The sequence below is a fragment of the Panulirus ornatus genome, chromosome 3 (assembly GCF_036320965.1).
Source record: "Panulirus ornatus isolate Po-2019 chromosome 3, ASM3632096v1, whole genome shotgun sequence".
NCBI lineage: Eukaryota > Metazoa > Arthropoda > Malacostraca > Decapoda > Palinuridae > Panulirus > Panulirus ornatus.
Window position 1 is genome coordinate 71,068,739 of NC_092226.1, and position 25,101 is coordinate 71,093,839.

At 35.8% G+C, this 25,101-nt stretch overlaps 2 protein-coding genes across 2 annotated transcripts in view; one reads left to right on the forward strand and one right to left on the reverse strand.

The window, feature by feature from the left end:
* Window positions 1-592: 592 nt before the first annotated feature.
* Window positions 593-12,528, forward strand: mRpS22 (mitochondrial ribosomal protein S22). Its single transcript, XM_071689191.1, has 7 exons — window positions 593-777; window positions 3,264-3,421; window positions 5,251-5,415; window positions 6,609-6,752; window positions 7,059-7,288; window positions 8,254-8,359; window positions 12,005-12,528. Exons 1-7 carry the CDS (start codon window positions 654-656, stop codon window positions 12,125-12,127), a joined length of 1,050 nt encoding a protein of 349 aa, XP_071545292.1. The 5' UTR covers window positions 593-653; the 3' UTR covers window positions 12,128-12,528.
* Window positions 12,529-14,797: 2,269 nt separating this feature from the next.
* Bre1 (E3 ubiquitin-protein ligase Bre1) overlaps window positions 14,798-25,101 on the reverse strand; it is a 60,888-nt gene continuing 50,584 nt past the window's right edge. The window contains exon 19 of the mRNA XM_071689177.1: window positions 14,798-24,897. Within this exon, the coding sequence (XP_071545278.1) occupies window positions 24,748-24,897 (150 nt within the window). The 3' untranslated portion in view covers window positions 14,798-24,747. The remainder of the gene's footprint in view (window positions 24,898-25,101) is intronic.

A 25,101-nucleotide genomic window follows, 5' to 3' on the forward strand; every position in this document is an offset into this window, starting at 1 on the left:
AATTAATCGCATTCAGAGTTTACACCATTTGTTGAGAAAAGGCTATTATGAAAATTGATTTACAATGTTGTTATCAGAGTATAACCTAAGTATAGCGTTGGTATTAAACCCGTGGGTCAAATGAAGAAAAAAATGTGTTGATGCTGGGTTGGTTTGTTGGTTTCAATGGCCATATATGCAATGAAATTGCGTATATAGCTTTTTGGGCTTTAGTTTAATAGACTGAAAATGTCATTGAACTTGTTATATATTGTGTTATAACCACTACTTAAAATTGATACCATCTTCAGATGTTTCATTATAAAACCATGTACACTTTCGCTGAATCTATGGCCCTAAAGATTGGAATAAATTCAGATTTTTTTTTGATGCCTTTAGTGTATATCATATCTTTTATATCTTTTTCTCATCGGAATAAATTATAGTCATTGACCTCTGTTATTATTGTTATGGAACCTGCTATACATGTATTAACTCCAGGTTATGTTGATTATAAATTTCGTATACTATCATCTATTGCAATTTTAGTCAGAAATTTTGGGTCATCTTCTGAACACATTATCCTTATACGAATTATCTTTACAAGTAGATTTTTTCTTTTATCTTACCACTCAAAGATGCTATATCTCATAACTTGAAGCAGGATTGGTAACATGGAGTCTGGTGTGAGAAGCATGAGTCCTTTATTGCGGGTAATATTGAGGAGAAATCTCATTTTCAGGGACCTATATGCGGCAACTTCAAGAAGATGCAGTGTATATTTAAATGTATACAATGGTGAGATCTTATTTGCTTATCATTTATGGTAACTGATGGTGTCGTACTAACACTCTCTGCAGAGTTCGTTTACCCTTAATGGTTAATGAATTTCCAAGGATTTAGCCTAATATAATGCCCATGTCAAGTAAGTGCTTATCGAGTCTGGCTTTAGAGTCGTTCGTCTTTTTGGTCAATTATATGTGGCAGACCATTCCATTAAGGAACGATTCTTTGGCTGAAGAATTTGTGCATCTGTATCCCACATCTTTACCTGTATGATGATTTAAATGAATTTCCTCTTAAAAACTGTGATTTTGCCAGTTAGAGGAAGACCTTACTTACTTTTTCAGTCGAATCTGCCTATTTAAAGACCTTACCTCATTTTTTGTCAAAAATTTGCAATTTCTATTTGATACCCATGAGTCCTTCTTTTATGTGGAAAACTCCTAGTTTTGGGGCATCATAAAAATGATATATGGGTTGGAAGGAACGATATCAGCAAACTCAAATTGAGTTGAGGTTGTTTAGTCGGGGAGCATTATTTTTTTCTCATCCTCCGGTAATGAAGTATGATAACTAGGGAAAGCTGTGATGATCAGGGGAAAATTTAGTTGAAAAACTAAGTGAAAATTCTTCATGTGGTCAACAGCTTTAATGAAAACCTTTCCAAACTTCCCCTCTTTTCACTTTCTGTACTTACTTCTTTATGTGCATGTAACCAGTACAGCTAAAGGAATATGTGATTATGCCTTATAATATCATAGGTTCTTTTCATATATAATGGAATTTCACTTCACATTTTCTATGATTATCATAGTTCTCATTATCACTTATTCATCAGGGTGAAAAATAATGCCCTTAGCATTACTTTTGATAAATATGAGGAGTCCATTGATATGCATTTCATCCTTATCACGATGTGAGAGATTCTGTCTCATATCTCTGGTGATACCACTCTTCTGAGGTTCTGATATGTGTTTAAACAGGGAAAAAATTCAATCCATCCTCAAGACAAATGATGTTTCCTTAGTAGCATAACTCAGTTTTCCTCAATAAAATGTTTTTGATGAATAGAGTCCCCTGCACTACGCACAGCCTTTTTGCTATCTTGTCCGGCCTCTTGCCGATTTTTTCTGATTTGAAATACTCTGAATGCTTGAGAATAAACTTGTTCATATATTTTTTTGTAAGCATATTAACATACATTGTTATAGTGGCCCACAGTTTATGTAAGGAATAGGAATGCATGAAGGCCAAAATTATTGGTATTTATTACTGTAGAATATCCATATTTGCTCATATGATTTAGAAATCAGAAAAATGGTAAAGTATTATTTTTCTACATGCTTAAATTGGTGATTGAAATTAACCATATAATTTCTGTTACAATTTGATTGGAAATTCTCATTTTATGCAAGTAGAAATGTATTAATATAATGTCTGTACCTCCAGTCCTGTTTACATGGCATGGCTCATGTGCTTATAACCATTTACTTTTTGTGGGAATTCATTCAGCCAAACTAGCGCCAACACCAAAACACTGCAGGCTGACAAATAATAGGGATTCAGCTCCATGCAAGTTAATTTCCTACTTTCTTTATGCTGTTGGTTGGCTCACCTTGTGAAGAAATGAATCTCACATTTGTGCATGCTAAATTTTGCCCTTTATAGTCTTTGTAGTGCCATCTTTATGGATATGTTGTATTAAACAGTTCATGTTAAGAGTATATTTATAAGAAAAAGGTCACCCTAAATTATACTTTCTGTATGTTGTTAAGATTATATCTGTATATTTATGCCAAGTTGTAAAGGAAGCCCAAAAGCAGCTTCAGTTTTGATTAGCAGAGACTTACAAATAAAGAATTATTTTCTTGTAAATTACCAGGCAGTGCTTTGAGAGTCTTCATAATTTTAGAAATGCATAAATTTTGAGCAACGAAGAGGATTTTGTTTTTCCTTGAAGGCTGTCAGTGATTGTTCTACAAGACTTTTAAGTTTCTGAAATTAAGTTAAGAAATGGATCGAGTTCCTTGACTTTTTCGTACAAGAAAGATTAATGGAATAGCCTGATATATATTGAGGGGTTACTGAAGAGGAACAGAAAAAGTATTCATTAGTGGCTAGTGAGAATTGTGGCTATGAATGACTGACAAAATATGTAAGCATGAAAGACGATAGTTTCTAGCAGGAAGGGAAAGGTGAGACAAATTCATATTTCTAATGCAGAATATGAGCTTTGTTCCAGTATATTTTTACTTAGATGGAAACAAGTTCTCATAATGAATTTTTTTCTTTTGAGAAATTTCTGATATTTGGAAGACGCTGCCAAGTTTAGAAATATTATTGAAGGAATATTCAATCAGTCACTGATATGCATGTAGCAGAATATTTGGAGAAGAGTAGATGGACTATCTCCTTTTAAGGTACATGTAAGCAATAGCTTTTTGTATGTAGATATCAAAATTCCTTTAGAGTTTTAGAGTTGATATGCTTTGCTCCAACAGACCGTGACCCAGCACCCATATTCTTTGATAAGACTGTTCAAGACATTCTCAAGAGAGTTGCTGGGATGGACTTGAAGAAGGTCTTTAAACAAAGACTTGATGAAAAAGAACTCAAGCCACCAAGATATGAATTTTTTACACATGAAGAACTACAGGCGGTGAGACCCTTTAAAGTTTCAGTCAGCTACTATAAGTAATAACATTCATCAGTAAATGCAAATGCTTTTCAGTATCCATCTTGTAGAGACGAGATCTTAGTTTTATTCTCTTGTAGCTTTAATACATAAATTAGAATTAATGACCTATGACTTGAGAAATGTGAAAACTACTTAGGCATATTTGACCAAGAGATGTACACTCCAAGTTTTGTGTTGATTACCCCTGTAATGAGAGAATTACATCTCGGTGTAAGTTCTGGTGAGAAAAAAGAAAGAATACGTAGGGAAGTAGTTATATATCTTCTGACAGTTCTTTACCTGGTAGTGACAGCTAGTATGAGGTGGAAACAGATGTAAGGTAAGGATGTGTAGAGTCCATATAACTCTTCATAACATTATAAAGTTACAGATGAGTTGGGATGGAGGCATTGTATGGCCAGGGTATTTTCCTTATATTGATGATTATGCAGTGTTATGTGACAGTTCACAGTCACTGTGTGATCATGGAAGAATGTAATGGCACATTAAGAATGTATAAAATGAAGATAAACCAAGGTTGAACCAAATATGTGGTGAGCAGTGGGGGTGATGAACATGGGCAATTACAAGTAAATGGGATTAGTATATAGCCCTCTGGATATGCTGTCATACATATCTAGACAATGTCTTCTCAGCTGAACCAAAAATAGATGAAAAAAAATGTTGACAGAATTTATAGTTGATGTAAAAAAGAATTGTATTGGGTATATGACACTGATAGATTGCATATGATGTTGGAGAGGGTGAAATAAACATGTTGATAATGTACATGACAGGTCTCTTCTTCATTGAATGAGGCATGTATTCCTGTAAACTGCTTTCAGAGTGAGTTTGTTTAAAATGACCATGGCACAAAAGGAGTTATTTTTTACAATGAACAAGTTTTAACATAGTGCAAAAGGAGTTATATATCAGGCACTGTCGAGTGCCAGTAGTGTTCTATACACTGTCTTGTTACTAACTGACGTAGCAGGCATTAACTACATCAGTATGAAGTAACATAATTCAATTTAAATATGGTATAAATGAATACTCATCAAACAGGCTGGTTATCTGTTGTATTAAGTGATTGATAATTACTATGTATGATGAGATAACAAATCAGGATGTGTGGGATAGCAGGTTGCCAGGATCATTAGCTAGAAACAGCAGTGTCACTTTCTTCATTTTCTGGAATGAATTATATATCTTACTCTGGTTATTATTTCCACCAGTAGTGAGGTTGATTTGGCAACAGATTCCTTAATATTGGCTGCAGGGCTGTAAATTACTATACATGTGCAGTGTTGGTCAGCAAATCTGACAGTCGGTCACAGTCTTATGTCTCACCTCGTTTCTTTGGAGGACTTTGAATTAGTGGGGAATTGGAGTTTGATATTGTATGGTAGACCATCAAATGGGCTTCATGCCTGCCATCTTGGTGTATGCCTACAGACTTAGTGAGTGTAATCTTGTAGTCTTTTAACTACTGAGAATGTGATCCTGCTAACTATTAAGATTTTAGAATGATACTAAAAAGCTTTCTTCTCATACAAATGCTTTTTGCAGCATTTGTATTTTCTGTACATCACTAATCTACAGGTTTTGAAATGAGGTACTTGCTTGCATGAAGTGAAATAAACAGATTAAGGCATCATCATCTTTCTCATTTTGTAAGAGGAGGTACATCTGATCTCACAAAATAGGGAAATCATTGAGTATGCAAGTAAAGTGGCAAAATATTTCTATTCTTTAAATCTTTCGGAAGGAATTTTATGCATTTTTGGTAATGCAAAACTTTATTCTTACAGCACATGGAAGATGCAAAGAAGAAGGCTTGGAAAATTCTCCAGATGCCACCTGTACTGAAGGAACGCCAGCCCATCAAGGAAGTGTTGTCTAAGGATCCTGCCCTGACTGGATATGACACTTGCAAACATGTTTTCACTGACATTACTTATGGTTTATCAGACAGGGTATGTTTTTCCTTGTTTTTCATGAAAATCCTGTTTAGTGAGAGATCTCATCTCCGTTTTTTTATCCTAGCTTGAAATCTAAATATTGGCCTTCAGTCAATATTTTTTAACGCTGAAAGTTTAACCTTACTGTATCATTGTAATTGATAAGTGCAAATTATTTTGGGTTTGGACTGTATAGAATGGAATCTCAATATGTCCTTTCAAGAGCTTCTTGGCAGAATCAGGCTATACAGTTCTACATGTTTTTCCATTGTCATCTGAAAGGGCTATGAAGTTATGGTTGTTATAATGAGTTATGATGAGCACTTTTTGTAATGTATACCATGGTAATTCTTGGAGCTTTCTTTAATCTTTCTGATATGAGTAATTATTTCATTGTTTCTAGGCTATCCACATTTAAGTCACATGTTGTTCCATGATTGAATTATTTCTCTTACATGGCTCATTATATTGTAACTCACATTAGTCTCTCTCTTGTGTAAGGCTTTCTGCTCTTATGTATACCACAGGAAAGATTTCTAATATGCAGATGAAATTGCCATGTATTTTAGCACCCTGTTTGTGTACCCACTACTAGGTATAGAGGGTATACATTGAGGATGCTGTACTTTATAGTTTTTTCATGTTTGTTTCCTGCTTTCCATGATGGAAAGGTGGTATCAAGAGCAGATGAAGAATGGCTTCATTCTTGCAAATCTACTCACTAGCTGCCATGTATATTGCATCAAAAAAGAGCCCTCTGTGCTCAACTGGGCCTTCACAGACCTTTCCTTGGTTTTCTTTGGCTGCTTGCTATGCCCTAGTTTAGCCCATTGACAACACATCACTCCCTAAATTCTGAAAAATGATTTCATTAAAAAAATTTTATTTCACATGTAAGTGCTTATTAGAAAATAAAATAAAAAAGGAATATGCTTTCAACAATTGGTAACTACATGAAGCTTTGCATGCTGTTCAACAATGAAGGGATAAATATGGAGAAGAAACAAGATATGGAGGACTGTGAGATGTGCCTTGATAACTTGGTATGAAGGCTATTCCCTTTAGACTGCCATGGTGCAGATTAGGGAGATTGAATGTATGGTGTCTTCTCAGTTCAGTCTATCAAGATGGGCATTGTATTATGCATACTTTATACATAAATTAGCTATCTTTAACTTTTTTGTAGTTACCTTCTCGTTTGTTGTCAGAAACGACTTATTGTGGTACGAGACCTAGATGGAACACTTCGTCAAGCATCATGGGAAGAGAGAGACCGGTTAAATCAAGTTTACTTCCCACAACCTGGCAGAAAATTGACTCGGCCCAAAATTTTCCTGGAAGAAAATTTTAAGGTTAGATATTTAGGCAAAATAAAAAGTCATAGGATTCCTCTTCCCAGATGAAGAGCACTGGATCATTTCATTGAAATATATTTCTTTAATGGGTGGAAAGTCTTAGGGGAACAGTCTAAAGTTCATCTTAGAGAATTCATTTCTTAATTGAGTATAAAAAAATGGTGAGATGCTTCTTTAATAATTATTTTAAAAATATACCATAACCCCACAGCTAAAAGTCATTTTACCACCGTACCTAGATGATGCATGTTAGTCCTCACTTTTCTTTGGTCTGCTAAGAGATTCAGTCACATCTCCAAACAGGATGTACTGGAAAGACAAGAGTACGAGTTTGTGCTAGAACGTGCTTGTGCACAGTTTGAACCTGATGACCCAGAGTATCATCGCATCACCAGTAGAGTTTATGAAGCTATTGAAGCAAATCGGCTCTACCATATGTTGTTATCAACTCGTCATTATGGTCCACTCTGCTTCTACCTTGCGTGGCATAAGAAGATCGATAACTTATTAGTTAGCCTAATACAAAATGAAAGGTAAGTTTTTTTGTTTGTTTCAGAAATGTTTTCAATTGCAAGTGTAATTCATAAATGAACAATGTTGTATTGATTGATGAAGCCTTCCAAGTCATATTTCCTAAGCTTGGTTCAAATAACCACTTTCAAGCCAGTTACATAGTAGTCAGTAGTTTTGTGCATCTGAAAGTGGAGACATAGCTCTCCATATGTTTTTTAAGTAAATCACAGTTTATTTTAAAACAGCTCACTTTTTAGAGAGAATGTACAGATTTATGGAATGATTTGCTTATTTCTTAAAATTTAGGAGCAATTCTGTTTGCCAATTCAAATAAAACATGTTTTCTTTGTGTAATTTTTTGCACACAGTACAATTGCAGTTATATGTTTGACGATTGTGGATAGGGGCCTGTCATTCTTTATGCTTTACATATGACAGATAGAAAATGGATGTGAGCTAATGAGGCCATTTCTTTGTGTGTTCCTGGGGCTACCTCACTAAGACGGAATGGCAGACAAGTCTGAAAAATAATTATTATTTTTAAACTAATTTTCTTTTTAGTGGTTAGCTCAATCCATTAAATGGAGAGGGCGTAAGGTAAGGTCAAAGGACTTGTAGCCCTATGGACATGGGAGGCAAAACGTTGATACCTCTGCACAGGTATCAGATATCTAGTTTAACCCTTAACCATTTTTAGATCAGATACATCTGCAGAATCTTCGACACCATTGACAATGAATCTTTGCATTTAGGCATTAGAAACTCAGCAGGGTGTAGTTGAAAGATTTCCCGTAAAATTCTGAGCTGGTTTAGGCTCAGTATAAGTGACTACAAATGATGTGTTTTTCATTATACACCAAAGCTAATGCAAATGCAGTAGTCTTATTACAAAAAATTTGAGTTTATGGTTTCTGGGTTTAGACACTGGAAGGAAAAATTTGGAATTCTTGTATTGAATAGACAATTTTTTTTTTTCATTCCACAGGTTAGAAAGTTGTGCAGATATTGTACGGTTGTATCAACTTATTCACACAGATTGTAAGTCTGTAGCACTGAATCTTGATCCGCAGCAGCATCTGGAGTTTGTCAAGGTGAGTTACACTTTAAAAGACTTTGCATCTGACAAGTTCATACCCAGTTCTCTTGGTTCACAATATATACCTCAACCCTTGCAACCTCAGGACTCCTTTTATAGGTTCTACAGTTCTCAGAAGTTCAGCCACATCCCCTGTTTGGGACATCATGAAGTGTTAATAGGGTAGATGAGTAGATGCTGTGTGTTTTCACAGTAGAAGTTGCATCTTGGGCATCATGTGATATGTTGAATAGTTAAATGAGTGTGCTGTTCTAGAGCTGGGTGGTGTCCAGGACTGGAATTGAGGGTGGGTTGGGGGTGCAGCTGTTTAGTGTTTGTCTTTGTTATTTATGTGCTATAGCATTTTGTTGGTATGACTTATCTTGTGTTTATTCTAGAGATATGTTCCTGAAAACCCAAGTGTGAATAGAAAGAACTTAACCCACAAGCATGATGTTATATACTGAGGATGTATTTCTAAGCAGTAATTTTAGGTCTACCTAAATGTAAATACCAGACATATGGATTGAATATATATGTGTCGGAGGTGGAGGGAACGAGGAGAAGTGGGAGACCAAATTGGAGGTGGAAAGATGGAGTGAAAAAGATTTTGAGTGATTGGGGCCTGAACATGCAGGAGGGTGAAAGGCGGGCAAGGAATAGAGTGAATTGGATCGATGTGGTATACCGGGGTTGACGTGCTGTCAGTGGATTGAATCAGGGCATGTGAAGCGTCTGGGGTAAACCATGGAAAGTTGTGTGGGGCCTGGATGTGGAAAGGGAGCTGTGGTTTCGGGCATTATTGCATGACAGCTAGAGACTGAGTGTGAACGAATGGGGCCTTTGTTGTCTTTTCCTAGCGCTACCTCGCACACATGAGGGGGGAGGGGGATGGTATTCCATGTGTGGCGAGGTGGCGATGGGAATGAATAAAGGCAGACAGTGTGAATTGTGTGCATGGGTATATATGTATGTGTCTATGTGTGTATATATATGTGTACATTTGAGATGTATAGGTATGTATATTTGCGTGTGTGGACGTGTATGTATATACATGTGTATGGGGGTGGGTTGGGCCATTTCTTTCGTCTGTTTCCTTGCGCTACCTCGCAAATGCGGGAGACAGCGACAAAGCAAAATAATAAAATAAATATAAATGTATAATTAGATAACTACTAAATACATTGTAACTTAATAAAGCATTAGAGAAGAGATAAATTATTGTACTCACCAAAAATAGTGGTGTGTAGTGTGTGTTGAGACTAAACCATTGCCGTGTCTCTATCCTTCATAATTCTAACAGGACCACAACACCTGGGGCCACACTTTCAGGACTACACTATTTTGGCTGTTATTTTTTCGTACATATTCACCATTTCCCATGTTAAGAACAGAGGACTGAGCCTAAGAGGGAAAATCCTCACTTGGCCCCCTTCTCTGTTCCTTCTTTTAGAAAAGTAAAATACTGGAGGGGAAGATTTCTAGCCCCCCTCTCCCTCCCCTTTAGTCGCATTTTACGACACACAGGGAATACATCTTTGCAAAAATTCACACAGTTGAAGAGGTAGCAAAAACATGCAGACAATGCGTAATAAATGCTTTCGATGTTCATATCACTTTACCAAATCTGTTTATGAATCCTAACTAATAGTTTGTTGATCCCTCTCAACTGGGTACCTGCTTGTCATTTTCCACTCATGATGAAGGGTTTTGGGAAAGGTTGGTTAACAGTATCCCCACTGATGGTCATATATCTTTCACAATACTATAGAAGTTCAGACAATATGCAAATGAGACTGAATGGCATGGTGTCACCCAAAGGTTGCCCTAACCAGTAATGCTGAGCTGTGGAGTGGCATAGCATAAGCATGGTGCACCTATGTACCCCAGTCTCGACGAAGAATTAGCTTTTATGTGCTGCATATGTGGTAAGACTGAAAATCACCAATATTTCAATATCAGAATGAGGTATGTTTTCTAGATCTAGCTCTAAAATTCCTTGAAATCCATACTGGATAGTGAAATTGATGATTTGCTTAAAGTATACAGGTACTTTAATGGGAAAAATCGTTCTACAAGTAATGCACACTGACCCTGTTAAGTCAGTAAAGAGTTAAAAAATAGGTCTCTGCTCTAATAAAACAAATACAAATATACATTATATAATATCACTTTAAATATAAGAAACAAAGGATGTTCTTAGAAAACTGAAAAATTTATTTGAAAAATAGAAGTTATTATTACTTTTTCAATATAACTTTTGATGACTACAAAATATGGTATTATGCATGTGATGAATTATTTACATCAATATATAGAAAATTTTGGCATATATCGAAATCAAAACTGATACTATTACTTATACATATATATGTATATCAATATTTTTTCATTACTCAAATGTGTCTAAATCTGGGAGGTTCTCAGTCTTATGCCATTTGTGCACAGGAACTGGTGTAGCAGTTAATAATTAGTTAATAATCACTGAGAAAGTTAACTAGAAAATCAACATCATGCTAGAAACCCTTGAGTTTGATTAAAAGAAGTTAAATGGCTACTCACTCTCACTGTGATATCAGTTGGTTAGTCGAATGTAAATGAACAGTGCATGCCCTATAAATCTTCCAGCTTGTATTTATGTGAATATGAGGATACAAAACATGTTTATGAATTTCATAGGATAATTGCATACCTGTAACTTGCTGAAAAAAAAACAACCTTATGTCACACACATAAACACTTGAGTAGAAAAAAAGTGAAAAATGACAACCACCATCTCATTACAAAACTTGTCATATATCAGTTTATCAGATGATAGGTGTTATAATATTAAATATATTTGTAATATATAACATATGGTGTAGTGGTTAGTGTTGCTGATCATGATGCATTCACTGGCCACCTGGGGTCAAGTGAACAACAGGGGGCTGGACCTTTTCTCCTTTTGACTTTTCCAAAAGAAGAAACAGAGAAAGGGGCCAAATGAGTATTTTTTCCCTCTCATACTCAGTCACCTGTTCCTGATGCTACCTAGCTAACGTGGGAAATGGCAAATGTGTATGAATTTTTTTTTTCTTATACTTGAATGCCGTTTTCCATATCAGCAAGGTAGCACCAGGAAACAAATGAAGAATGTCCCTTCCACTCAAAAAACACACATGTATATATACGTAAATGCCCATACACATGCATATCAACTTATACATACGTATATATACACATAGACATATACATATTCGTACTTAGTTGCTATCATCCATGTATGTGTGTGCCTACCTTTCCATGTTATTGTGAATTAATATCAAGAGGAGTCCTTGCTTTGTTCCCTGTTCCCCCTCTTAGAAAGTAATAATATTGGAGGTGAGGATTTCTTGCCTCAGCTCCAACCTTGGGAATAATGGCAAAAAACACTTTCCAGGTAATGTATATTTTGGACTAGGGTATTACGAGTTAGAATGAGACCCTGGAAATCCTTTCCTTATGGATTATCATTGACTGTGGATAAAAATTGGAGCCATATGAGGTTGATGGTTTAGTTGGGTGTTCCTAATGCTGCCTTGCAAAAAAAAAAAAAATAGTGCACAAAACTAACAATTTTATTTTGGAAAGCAGTCGACTTGGCATGTCATGGCAATGATTTTATTAACTTTTTTTTTTTTAGGCATATGTTGAGCATGATGCACTTCAACAACCTCAGTTACAACTGGCTATTCAAGTTTATCAAGACATGGTTCAAGAGCAGCAGGAGTACCACAAGGACATTAAGAAAGCTCATGGAGTGTAAATGTTGCCTCACGAAGAAGTGAAGATTTACTTCTTATTCACTGTAGAAAAGGGTTTATATGTATATTCTTCAAAAGATGAACGTAGTGTACTCTCGATTTAACTGCCCTGGGGGGGGGGGGTTATGTTTAAATCCCACTTGTCTGTTAAACTGAAATTTTTTTTAATACATTTGCTAATGTAGGAATCATACTATGTATATATTCATTATTGTATAATTCATAACTATCATTAAATAGAGAATGAAAAATGAATGAAATTAAAGAGTACATTATTGTCATGGAATAAAATGAATGTAATGTAAATTGTTTTTAATCAACTAACCTTTTGTAGCAGGTAGATTGTGATGAAATTGTAAGTTGTACCCCAAGCAGGAACTCGGAATAAAGATATTCAGTCTGATGTGTACATAATGATTCTCGTCTTGCTGCTACTTCCAGGAGGTTCTGGTAACCACCTGCTGGTGCTAGTAGAAACTTCTAGCCATGGTTTACGAGGAGGAGCAACAGGTTTGAAATAGAACAAAACTTTATTTGGGTTTTGGTTTAGTGTTGCTTCCATATCATGACTTCCCTTTAAGGTTCTTGAATGAGCACTATGTATTTGAATACAACAGTACTTCTGATCTTCTTACATTATTCACAGAAGACGGAATGTATCACTAATCAGGTATAGCAGGAGAATGAGTACTTGCTACTCGGGTACAGTTAATGTCATCTGGGTCATCATTAGACTTGGCCAACAATACCTTAGTATCAACAAACAATCGACATACTCCTCCATAAATTAGGCCTCATCTACTTGATTTTCCACCTTATCTAAAGCAAATATAACAAAATTGCAATGCACATAAAAAAAAGCACACAACAATCACTGGCAGTCTAACAACCACAAACACTCAACACCACCACCAACAAATAATGTGAAAATGAGAATAAATGGGAGCATCAGCAAGGAGAGTGATAAGGAAGTGGTAACTGTGTAACAAGAGAAGACAAGTAAAGGATGACAAGGAGAGAGTAATTTGACAGAACTGCAGATGAATACCTGGTAAGTGTCATCATATAAAGGCACAATAGGGACAAAATCAAATGCTCATATTACAGAGGCATATCTCTAGTAAAATGTTTGGAAGGGTAGTGACAGGGCTGGTGACATGCATAGTGAATACTGAGACAGAATGGGTTGAGTGTAAGTGTGAAGGGGAAGAATCTGAATGAGTTAGAATATTTTACATATGTGGGAATGAACACAATAATGGATGGAATTAAGGGAGGTTAAGTGAAATGTGGGGTAAGGAAAGGGGTAAAGGTACAGGATGCTGCAGGATTTGTGAGGAAGATCACTGTCTGACAGGGAATGTTTGAAGATAAAGTAGTATGGATGATGTATGGACGCCATTATGGGCTTTAAATGTAAAAGAACAGATGATGGTGGATGTGTTGGTCATGAAACACCTAAAGACAATATATGGCATGAGGAATGCTGATCGTGTTGGGAATGACAGTGGAAGAGCAATTTGTGCTACTAAGTGCAGTCTATTAAGAAAGCAGACTTTACAGTCTACTGCAGTGGTTTGGAAAATGAAAAAAGACTGACAAAGAGGATATATGTGGCAAGTGTGGACGGATTAAGGAGGGGAACATTGAGCAGGAGGTGGAAGAATGGAGTGAAAAAGGCTCTGATGTGTCAGGGCTTTAAAATTTAAGAGTGTAAAAGGCATGCATGGGATAGAGTAAATTGGAGCAATGTGATATATGGGAGGGATGGTGTACAGGCTGTCAATATGAAGCAGTCAGGGGAAACCATGGGATGGGTCTGAGGGGCCTGGCTGTGAATGGTTGGCTATATATTTGGTGCAATGTATCTATCTGTATCTTTTACACCTGTTCCCAACTGGAACTCCCTCAAGGGGGTGGCCACAGAGATAGTCTCTCCAGAAATAGTGAACTCCAGTGCCACTTCTTAGTCTTTAATGCCTCAACCTTGATAAGTCACTGGCAGAGGGCAAATCTAGTACAATGTTTGTAGAGGCTCCTCCTTTATGTTCCTTCTGACTACTACTACCTAATGCTCCTGCATAAAAGTTCTTACCCTCTACTTCTATTTATTGCTCCTAACCTTTTGCTAAAAGGCAAGGTTAGTACATAGTGCTCATTGCTGGAAAATCTAGAATTACATTGAATGGGCTGTGTAAGTTAAGTATTGTCAAGTGTTACATGTGACAAGGAGAGATTGCATGTTTGTGAGCAGAACATTAGTAGTCCACATGTGGGGTCAGGAAGAAAGAAATGACAACCACTTGGGTCAGAGGAGCACAGCTTGACAACCACTAACGTACTGGTATCACTAACCCTTCAATTCCCAATTGGGTAGTACTGGTAGTATACCTCCCTGGTTACTAGCCACCTACCAACTACTACCTATAATGTACATGACAGGTACAGTGGATATGAGCAAATGAGTTTATTTTATCTGTTTTTGATGGTACCTCTTTTAAGTGGGAAATAGCAACTACGTATGATAAAACAATAAACATCCTACAATAATTGTTACTTTTTCTAAAACTACCAATATTTTCAGTTTCCATAGTCCCTGGGGTAAAGAAAATGTGCACATATAAAACATTACTGGACCTGACGGAACCAGGTAATTTCACATATACACTAGGCACACAATGAATATGTATTATTTTCATATTTACAAAAAATTTACACATGCAAAACTTTACTTACATGAATAAATGGACAAATAATTTTTGTATCAACAAAAACATAAACACATAAGTCATTTCATTTCAAAACTAAATTTCATAATTTCTTCAGTCTTATACTTAGGGCTAAAGATTGTGGGCACTTGCATAACAGAATGAGATGCATATAATTCCTTTATGATTGTCTGTAACAGTGTAACATGGAATGATTACCATCAAAATAAGGTGACAGTTACAAAGTACATATGAATGTAATGTAATCCCTGAATGCCAGAGTAAAGCTGTAATCTGAACAATATTCATTACTCTTATTTGACTCATTAAAAATTTTATCGAAAAACACCTACAAAGATTCTAATTATGTTCTAGTTCTACCTTTGCTTCTACAAACACAATTCTCTTCCTATTCTACATTAACAGGAAATTATAATTCATGCAAGCTTTACTATTCATCAATCACTTTGTATCATACAACAGTGGCTGAATGTGTGTGGCATCAAGTTGATATTTGAGCATCTCCCATGGCAGTCAATGGGTGACCAAGATGCATGACATTTTTTTTCATCAGCCATAGCAGTGTGCTGCTAATGAAATCTATAGGTAAATGGTGAAATTCAACAACTGGAATTTTGAATGATGGCAGAAGCCAAGAAAATGTTGTTTGAAGTGCAAAGCAGCTGATATGTATTGAATCATATGATGGTCACAGCAGAGAAAAAGTTTATGGAAAAGTAAAGCCTGTGTGAAATGGGGCAGTATTAGGGGTGTGGTGTCCATGAAGCTGGATCTGCACCAAGGGTGTGTGATTTTATGATTTATAAATCTGGTTATGAATATGATGTTCACGGTTAAATGTGAGCATTTTAGCTCAAGGACTAGGCCTGCATTATTCTTTAAATGGAGAGGTATGAAAGGTAAATCAACTGATGTTTGTGGATGACATGGCAGTGGTGACACTTCCAAAGAGAAACTTCAGAGGCTGATAACCCATGTTTATTATATGATAGTCTGTAAGAAAAAGAAAGCAAGTTGAAAATACAAGAAGAAAATCAAGTTTATGAGGTGCAGTAGGTGACTGAGACTTTAAGGTTTTGATACAAGTTTATAGTAAGAGGACCTGAAGGAAATGGAGTGCTTTATGTTCCTGGGAGTGAGACATGGCAGCAGATGAAACCATGGGACCTGATTTTACTCACAAGGTGGATGATGGATTAAGGAGTATGTAGACGGAAAAGTCAGTACCCATATGGTCAAAGATGGGGATATCTGAAAGTATATTATGATGGTATCATAGGAATGTGAGTCCTGCGCTCTAAATGTAAAAGATAGAGAAATAAAATGCATATTAGTGATATGAAGAAGGATGTTAGTGTGAGAAATGACATTATCAGAATGCATTAGTCTAACTGAAAGGCCACACAAAGGCAAGCTGGAATGGGCCAATCATTTTTTTTTTTTTTTCATACTATTCGCCATTTCCCGTGTTTGCGAGGTAGCGCTAAGAACAGAGGACTGGGCCTTAGAGGGAAAATCCTCACCTGGCCCCCTTCTCTGTTCCTTCTTTTGGAAAATAAAAAAAAAAAACGAGAGGGGAGGATTTCCAGCCACCCGCTCCCTCCCCTTTTATTCGCCTTCTACGACACGCAGGGAATACGTGGGAAGTATTCTTTCTCCCCTATCCCCAGGCCAATCATATACACAGAATTAATCAAGAAAGACTGATAAAGAGGCTCTTACTGCTGAAAACAGAAAGGTCGTGTAAGACAGTCATCAGAGGTTGAAACAGTCAAGGTAAATCAAGTACAAGTAGCAGTATGAGAGATCCTGGCTGTGGATGATGGAATCTGGTTTTATTACACTGAACATGACAGCTGAGGATTAGTTGAATGCAAATGAGCTGTGTCTGATGATACCTCACCAAGGCAGCAAAGTCTGATGCTACCTCACCAAGGTAGCAAAGTTCCTTAAAAACTAGATATCTAATGAATCTTTACTCAGAGTAAAGTCATGTCTCATGAATGGTGAAATTAATCATATCTTAAAACTTTTCATTAACTTTGGCAGGATTTTATTACAATTCAGTTACTGTCAAGTGTTATTACAGTTTACATCATACAAACTTTCACTCCTTAACAAACAAATATATAAATAAAAGGAGTAAATTCACAATATACAATAAATTACAATACTAACAATTACACATGATGGAAAGAAAGATATATTTTTCATTAATTTTAAACATAAAGCAACAACATCTGGGCCAAATAAATGTCAAGTTTTTAAAAACAAAGTAATTTGAAATACTTTCTTCACTTTTACAATCTTACATTCTGTCAAATCACTGACTGGTGTAATGCATTTTAAAGTTACAAAAGGTGATAATATTACTGAATCCAATGCCATACTTCTCTTATGAACACTGGTAAACCCTGCTACATTAGCTCCACATGGAATGCTGAAATATGAATCATATCTATCTATCCACATATCTAACTACCTATCTACACACTATACCCCTTTTCCCACTGTACAGCATGGTGGTTCATATAAAACCATCTACATATACCATCAAGCCACCTGTCAAGCCAGTTTTCCATCATTTCAGCCAATCTACCTTCTGTACCAGATGATCAATTTTTGGGTTAAGAATCACGGGATGTTCTAAAAGTAAGATTCATTATTCACTTAACTGAAAGCTAAAGCAGAATTCAGTAAGTTAAAGCTAAAAAATGCCTATTATCCACAAATACCCGTTCACTTTGTGCCAGCCACTCATGATCCACATTAAACGAGTGTCCCTTTCCATCTTGGCATCACACAGATACCAGTTCATATGCTCATTACTGTGTACACTTAGAGGCCAAAGCCATATATGTGCAACTGGGTGGGAGAATGGAGAGTGCAGCTGTCTTGGTCAAATCCTATCAAGAGTAATTACACTTCTCAACCAAAACTGATTTTCCAAATTTGACAGTTAAAAAAAAAAGCACAATTACAAAGTAAACAGCTGCATATGAGGGGAAATTACCATTTGCAATACCAGTGCCACAGTGACTGCCTTTGTTTTTCAACTCTATAAACATTTTCTATGCGAGGTCAAAGAAATTAACATTCAAGTGGACTGTAATGCAACATTTCATTCTTTGTCAAAATTTATAACCAATATACATATATATATATTTATAAACAAGGTACCATTCATTAACAAACTAGATGGGATAAGATCACTTTTTCATCACCACTTATGAAAAAAGTGTCTTGCTGCAAGAAACTGCTAAACCAAGTTATAAAAAAATTGCATAAGACACTTCACCTAAAAAGTCTCTAACAGTATGCAAATAAACTTACAGCATCAATGGGAAAGAACAAAATGTCATCTGGGTTATCCAGATTCAGAAAAAGTGTGCTATACACTGAACAAATAATCTGGTTATATTCTACACTGATCATTAAACAAATTTTAGATAAAACTATTTTAACTTTGCTCGAAAACATTACAGAAAACAAAAAAATTATCAATCTGTCAAAGACCAAAACAACGTAGGGGCTTATGAATCACAGATGTATCTAACATCATTAACATCATTTACAATCTTCATAGGGTGTATTAAGTATACATAGCATCTGAAATTGCACATACACCCTTACCCACCCATTGTGCTGTGTTAAACATGAACTTCCACACTTTCGTGAGCATTTCAACTTTTTCACTTTTGCATAACGCACTGATTTGTCATTCACAACACCTCCACACACAAGAAGCTTTCAGTGCAACCAAGTGCCAATCCTTCTCTATATACCTTCATCTGCAGTGTCCTGAACACTTTATCTGCAATATCCTAAACCTCTCATAATTTTCTCAGCATCGATCCATCTCCTCCATAGTCTATCTATCCTTCTCTTACTTTCTGTGGTATCACTAAATATCTTCTTGACCGATTACCATCCACCATACATTTTGCAGGGATATACCATCCTTTCTAATAATTTCTTCACATGCAGTAGCATTTCTACATCTTCACTTATTAGTGCATCTTTCTTCAGATTCTACTTGTACTATGCAAGTTATCAAATTCTACTGCCCACATATTTTGCCTATCCTGACATGAATAAACTTGGGTTTCAATATCCATACATCAGAGTTTGGACAAACACTCTTTAATACAATTTTCACATCTACTCTACATTTAAATCTTTTCATTCATTGGAGCTTTCATTGCATCTACAATTCTTTTTCTCTAGCATGATTACTTTCAATATCAGCTTTCACAATACCCAATGCAGAATGTTACTCCTAAACATCTAAGCTCAACCATGACTTTCAGTTCTTTATCATTCACAATGATATTCCACTATGATTTCTTATGCCTTTTCAAAACTATTCAAAAACCAGCATCTTACATACATTCACTTTCAACATCCTCCTACATATATCATTGAAATGATCCACCATTCTACTCAGCTCTTCCTCTGATTAAGCCAATAAGATAGGCATCATCTGCATACAGCAACTATTTAACCTCCCATTATGTTTCTCCATGATTATGTACTACTACATTATTACCTAACTTGACTCACTTCATAATGCCCCATTCAAAAATAAACGTACAATAACCATGGTGACATAATACAATGTTGGTGCACTCCTACATTTACCTTGCGCCAATCACTTCTTCCAACATCTAGTCAAACACAAGGACCATTTCCATCATAAAAGGTCTTAACAGCAATCATTTAAAATATTTTCTGTGCACACCATTTGAGATAAATCTCAAAGTGCTCCTCTATTCAATCTTTCATCACGTCTTTTAAAAACCCATAAATGCTGCAATGCTTTCTTTTCTCTTTGGAACTTTCTCACTTATCCATCACAACAAGGAGTCCACTAAACCTTCTAAAACTATTAATCATATACCATACATCTTGTCAAGCATTCTAGGAAGCTTATTCCTTTTAAATTTTCACAATCTATCACTCCCCCTTTCGTTTACACAGTGAAACGATTAGGCTTCAACCTATCATCAAGTACTTAGTTCCTTTTCAACTTTCACACTCTCTTTTAGTCCCCTTTTCTTTATACAATGGAAGAATTACTGACTTATCATCAAGTACCTGACTTAGTTTTAAGAAAATTGTAATGCATTCTAACTAAATTGTTACAAAGTACTTTTCAGAACTGAAAAAGGTTACTAAAAACTTAAAAGATATCTAAATAGCATTATATATTTTGGTTTCTTTTAAAAGACATTTAAAAGTTTTAACGTATTTACACAGAATTACATATTTTGGCTCCCTTTACGAAATATATCTATCCATTTACAACATAGGTTAAATTTTCTCCAATATTTTGATTTGTTCCACTGTTATATAATTCATAATCACTTGGAGACTACTATATTTCTGTAATTCCATTTGTATGTTCCACACTAATACTGCAATTGCAGGTACCAAGAATCAAGGCAGGTCTCCTTTCCATTCAGCATCCATGGGTCAACATGGTATAACAAAGAAATGTTTCAAAACAGCAATTCTTGGTGAATGAAGAACACCATACAGCAATATCCTTCTTTCTCCTCTGTATAAGGTTATTCTTTTGGGCATCCAAATTCCATCTACTTCTAACAAAATTATCTATTTTACTCATAAAATCATTGTAAGGTATAATTCTCTTGTATATACTCCTTGGTATAGCTATCTAGCCGCAGCATCTGCCACTTCATTACCCCTGATAGCACATGTTTATGACACCAGCTGAACTCTAATCTTATGCACTGGAGCACAGTGTGCCTTAGCTAGTGATGCACTGGGAATAAAAGTAGACTGTAAATTTCATTTTTGGAGCAGTTTTGGAGACTGCTTCAAAGACCTAAGTGCAACTTCAATACCATATAATTCTGCAGCAAATATGGAGGATTCTTTTGGTAGTTTTGTTTTTGAGATTCTTCTTTCATAATAGTAAAACCTACAACTTACTCACATTCTGAGACAATAAGTATTCTCTTTGCACAAACAGTGTCACAATGAAAGGAATATATCTATATTCTTACATTAAAAGGTTGTGATTTCTGTATGTTGATCAAATATATTAATGCTCTCAACAACAAAATCATCCTTATATGGAGGATTTGATGGTGTATACTAATGTCAACAAAGATATGTTGGTGTCCTTCATGCCTTAAATTCAGAGAAAGAGCTCACTAGAATCTGCATACAGAATTTCCATTTTTGAGGATCTGAATGCTCCTGTGCATATCTTTATACTACAGGCTCCCATTCTAAAAGACTTCAATGAATCGGAATTTGATTCCTAATGGAACCTTTGGCCCCCAACCAGAATAAGTTTGGGATCCAATGTATATTTCCATAAAAGACTGTTACAACGTAAATTTACTCCAGCAAGTTAAGGACCCATCTGACTGAATTTGAGATGTAATGGAAGTCTACTAATTCCCTACCTCACTCTGAACTGCTGAGCATCAGGATAACATGAGCCAGCCTCTTGCGCATCTCTACAGTGATATATTCTTTTAATTCTAGTAACATTCCATGTTCTTTCTGCACACACAGACAGTTTTACACTGACTTACAATTATCTAATGATGCAATATTATCATTTGAGCCTTTAAACCTACAAAGACATTTATGAGTAGGAATTCTAAGATGAAAGAAAAAGTTGCAGTCACTGCTTACCATTCTGAGATAGGCACCCACTTGGTCAACACAAAAGCAAATTCTGTGCCAGCATTCTCATGCAAGTGCAGTATTTTTGATCACACAAAGGCCTGTCTTTTCGTATCATACACAGCAGATAATAGTGCTTTCAATCTTGCACATGCTAAGAAATCCAGGTCATACCTCATCATTGTTGAAAAGCCAAAAATAATTAAGCATCATGAGTGTGGCGAGAATGTATTGCACCGCAGGGAAGCCCCATTTCTGAACAGGTGTTTCAGTCAACTACACGTGACACTTGGAGCTACTTGTTTCACATTCAGATGTCTTTGCTACTCCCTGAACACTTACAGCTACAAAGGAATATGGCAAGTTTCCTTTGTTATTTCATTTCTTATTGTTCTTGCCAAAAATTTGGAATGTTATGAAATTTGGCTTCTAATGGAACACCCTTTCCCCCAATTAGTCAGTTAGAATGGAGGTTTACTGTACAATGATTATGGGCAATATCAACAATTTCTCATCAAGTCATCAGAGGCTGATTAATATATGATCTACTGATACATTATAACTCATATAACCTCAGCATGGCATTCTCCTTAATTCCAGACACACTTTCCAGATCCATTCCACTGCAGTCAACTACACTCTTCACTATCTTGCTTTCAACCCATCTAAACCTCAGCTATTTCCTTTCTTTACTTAATAGCTCTCACTGATTCAAAAGGATAAGATCTGTCTCAATACAATCATCTCTACAGACTAGACAGGAAAGACTTTAACTGAGGAATGGTACCCTTTTGGTTCTTTTGAGATAATTCTGATGACATATCCATATGAAGAACCAATTCCTGAGGAACAGCTATTACCTAACATTTCAAGAAAGAAATTATTTCTTTTCATTCATAAGCATGAAAAGCTTATAACTTACAAGAGCAACAGAGATTTCAAAAAAAAGATTAAACTGATGAAAAGCTGGGCTATTAAAATTACAGTTACAGTGGCCACAAAAAGCAACCCCCACCTCATGTCTTTAAGGCAATGTCACACTTACATTTTAGTCCTGTCATCTATCCTTCGGCCTTGATAACCACCTGATGTCTGGCTGTGGAATTTGCAAGGTTCCTGAAGTATTCTAGGTCTATGTTCTGGGTCCACAGGGTCTTGATCTGAATGGTGTTAGGCACTGATGAGGTGTTGCAATATGCAATAATCAGATCGTGCATTCTGAGCACCCAGTGCACCTAGAAATCTTATACGTACCCACAATTCCTTGCTTCCAGGCAAGCATTCATGCTTTCTCCTCTTTGGAAAGGTAATAGCCAATCATCTTGAAGCAGTGGTGGAAGAAATACACAGGATCAAGAAGAGAAATTCCCAAGAGTAAAGAACATACTTCCCTGAAGATAGCCTGGAGCACATTGAAGTGTGTTGCTGGTGCTCCTACCATTAGAAACATTAGTCTCAGCAACCAGATGGGTTACAATTTCACCCTGACAGTATTGTATGCTTGTTCTCACAATAAACCTTAGCTTGAACTGCCTGTGAAAATCTTTGGGAGGTGGATAGGTTTTTTTTTGTTGTCACTGTACAATAAACAATGTAAAATCAAAATCAGCTAAAATCAAAATCTGTGTTCTCCACTCACTGTACACTGAACAATGTAAAATATAAACATGTGTTCTTCACTCAATCACAAATAACATGCTATGTACAGGATACTCATCTTTTCAATATAAGTACTTTCAACTATCTAATATTTTCTAAGGAATGTACATCAAAACCACTTAAATATGGCTAAAGTCAGCCAAGGCATGTCCAGATACCTGAATATCTGGATCACACCAACATTCTAATAATCTAAATTATTTTCACTTTAAAGAACTGAAACAAAATCTCTGGGATTATTCCAGCAAATGTCACTTATAGGGCACAGGTCCTAATGGTCAAATATATTGAGCCTGTAGTCCCAATTGTGCAATACAAATGAATTCACTGCAAGATGCATGAGGACTGGCATGAGGCAAAATCAGTATTTGAGGGGTTTCAGTTTCTAGACTGATTTGTTAGTTTGCAATCTAACTATAATGCATGATCAATGATAATGCAGAATTGTACCTTGCCCCCATTTGGCTTTTCTGTGGTCTTTGACTGGCTGTCCCATGACAAGCAACTGTTTAAGAGTGGTGACATTGCAGCTAGGTAGTTCAGCATACTAAATTTGAGTCCAACTACCTAGCCACAAAAATCAATTAGTGTGTCTTTTCAACTCACTAAAATACTGAAAAGAGCATTCTTCTGAACATAAGTACCTTATACTCACTGAAATGTCAAAACAAACATAATCTTTTACTACTCTGATTTTCACATACTTGTGCACAATGGAATAACAAACTTAACAAAATCCTCTATCAATATAAATTTTCAGATAATGATCATTCAAAATAAATGATATTGGGTTACTCCAAAACAAAGCTATCACTCTGGTAAAGATTAGTCTGTGTGATTTGAATCCAGTCTAACAGATACTGGTATTCATTCTGAGCACCTACACTATTTTTGTATACACATACTGTGGGCAAAAACCATTCATTCAACCTAACTTTCCGTCATAATAATACTCAAGTTATGCACAGTGAACACTTTAAATTCTGTAAAATTTCCAGTCTCCAATCATCAATTTATAATCATAAAAGTTTGTTGAACTGATCTATTTTAACAGCAGTGGATAAGCTACCTGACTGTTTATGTGATTAAATGTAGCAATGACAGAGGCCATTAAAATCAGCATTCGTATCACAACATAAAAGTATCAAAATATTTCACAAAAGCTAAGAATTATCTTAATTTCAAATGGAAAGTATCAAAATATTTAACAAAAGCTAATGTGCTGATTTCAAATGGATGTCCTTCCAATTTAGATAATTCTCAGCCCTGGGAGATACACATTAATTTGTTTTGTGTCGTGAGATACCAAAACCATGACACATATTTTCTATCAGGTACCTTTGTTTTAGTCTAGCAATTCTAATTCATTTCTGCACTATTACATTTTGCAATATTATCAAATTGAAATTTTCATGTAACAAAAATTATCTGAGCATATACAACAGTGTAATTGTCATTAGACATTCATCCTCCAACTCACATGACAAAACAGGATCCACAAATTGTGATACAATGCCTCATCCTCATTACAGAATCACATCCTCGGAGAGTCTTTTAACCTATAACAATTAGGTGAGATACAAACGGTGATAATCATTAGCCCCAAAGGCTGCATTACACTTTGGACACTTCCTTTGCCTTGTTTCATAACGAGTACGTAAACAATCAAAGCAGAATACATGGAAGCACTTCACTAGTACAGCATCTTTTCTTTTGACCTGTGAGAAAATAAAAAAGTAAAATTAACACCAAACTGGGTTACTAGGTCTAATGAGAAGTCATATGAATCATTTCTTGTTTCATGTCTTCAGTAACTCCATAACTGACAGTGATGACATATCAGTAAGAGAACATAAAAAAGTGAATACCTATATCCCTTCATACAAACCAGTTTTCTTGGTGACAGTATTTCACAATTAAAT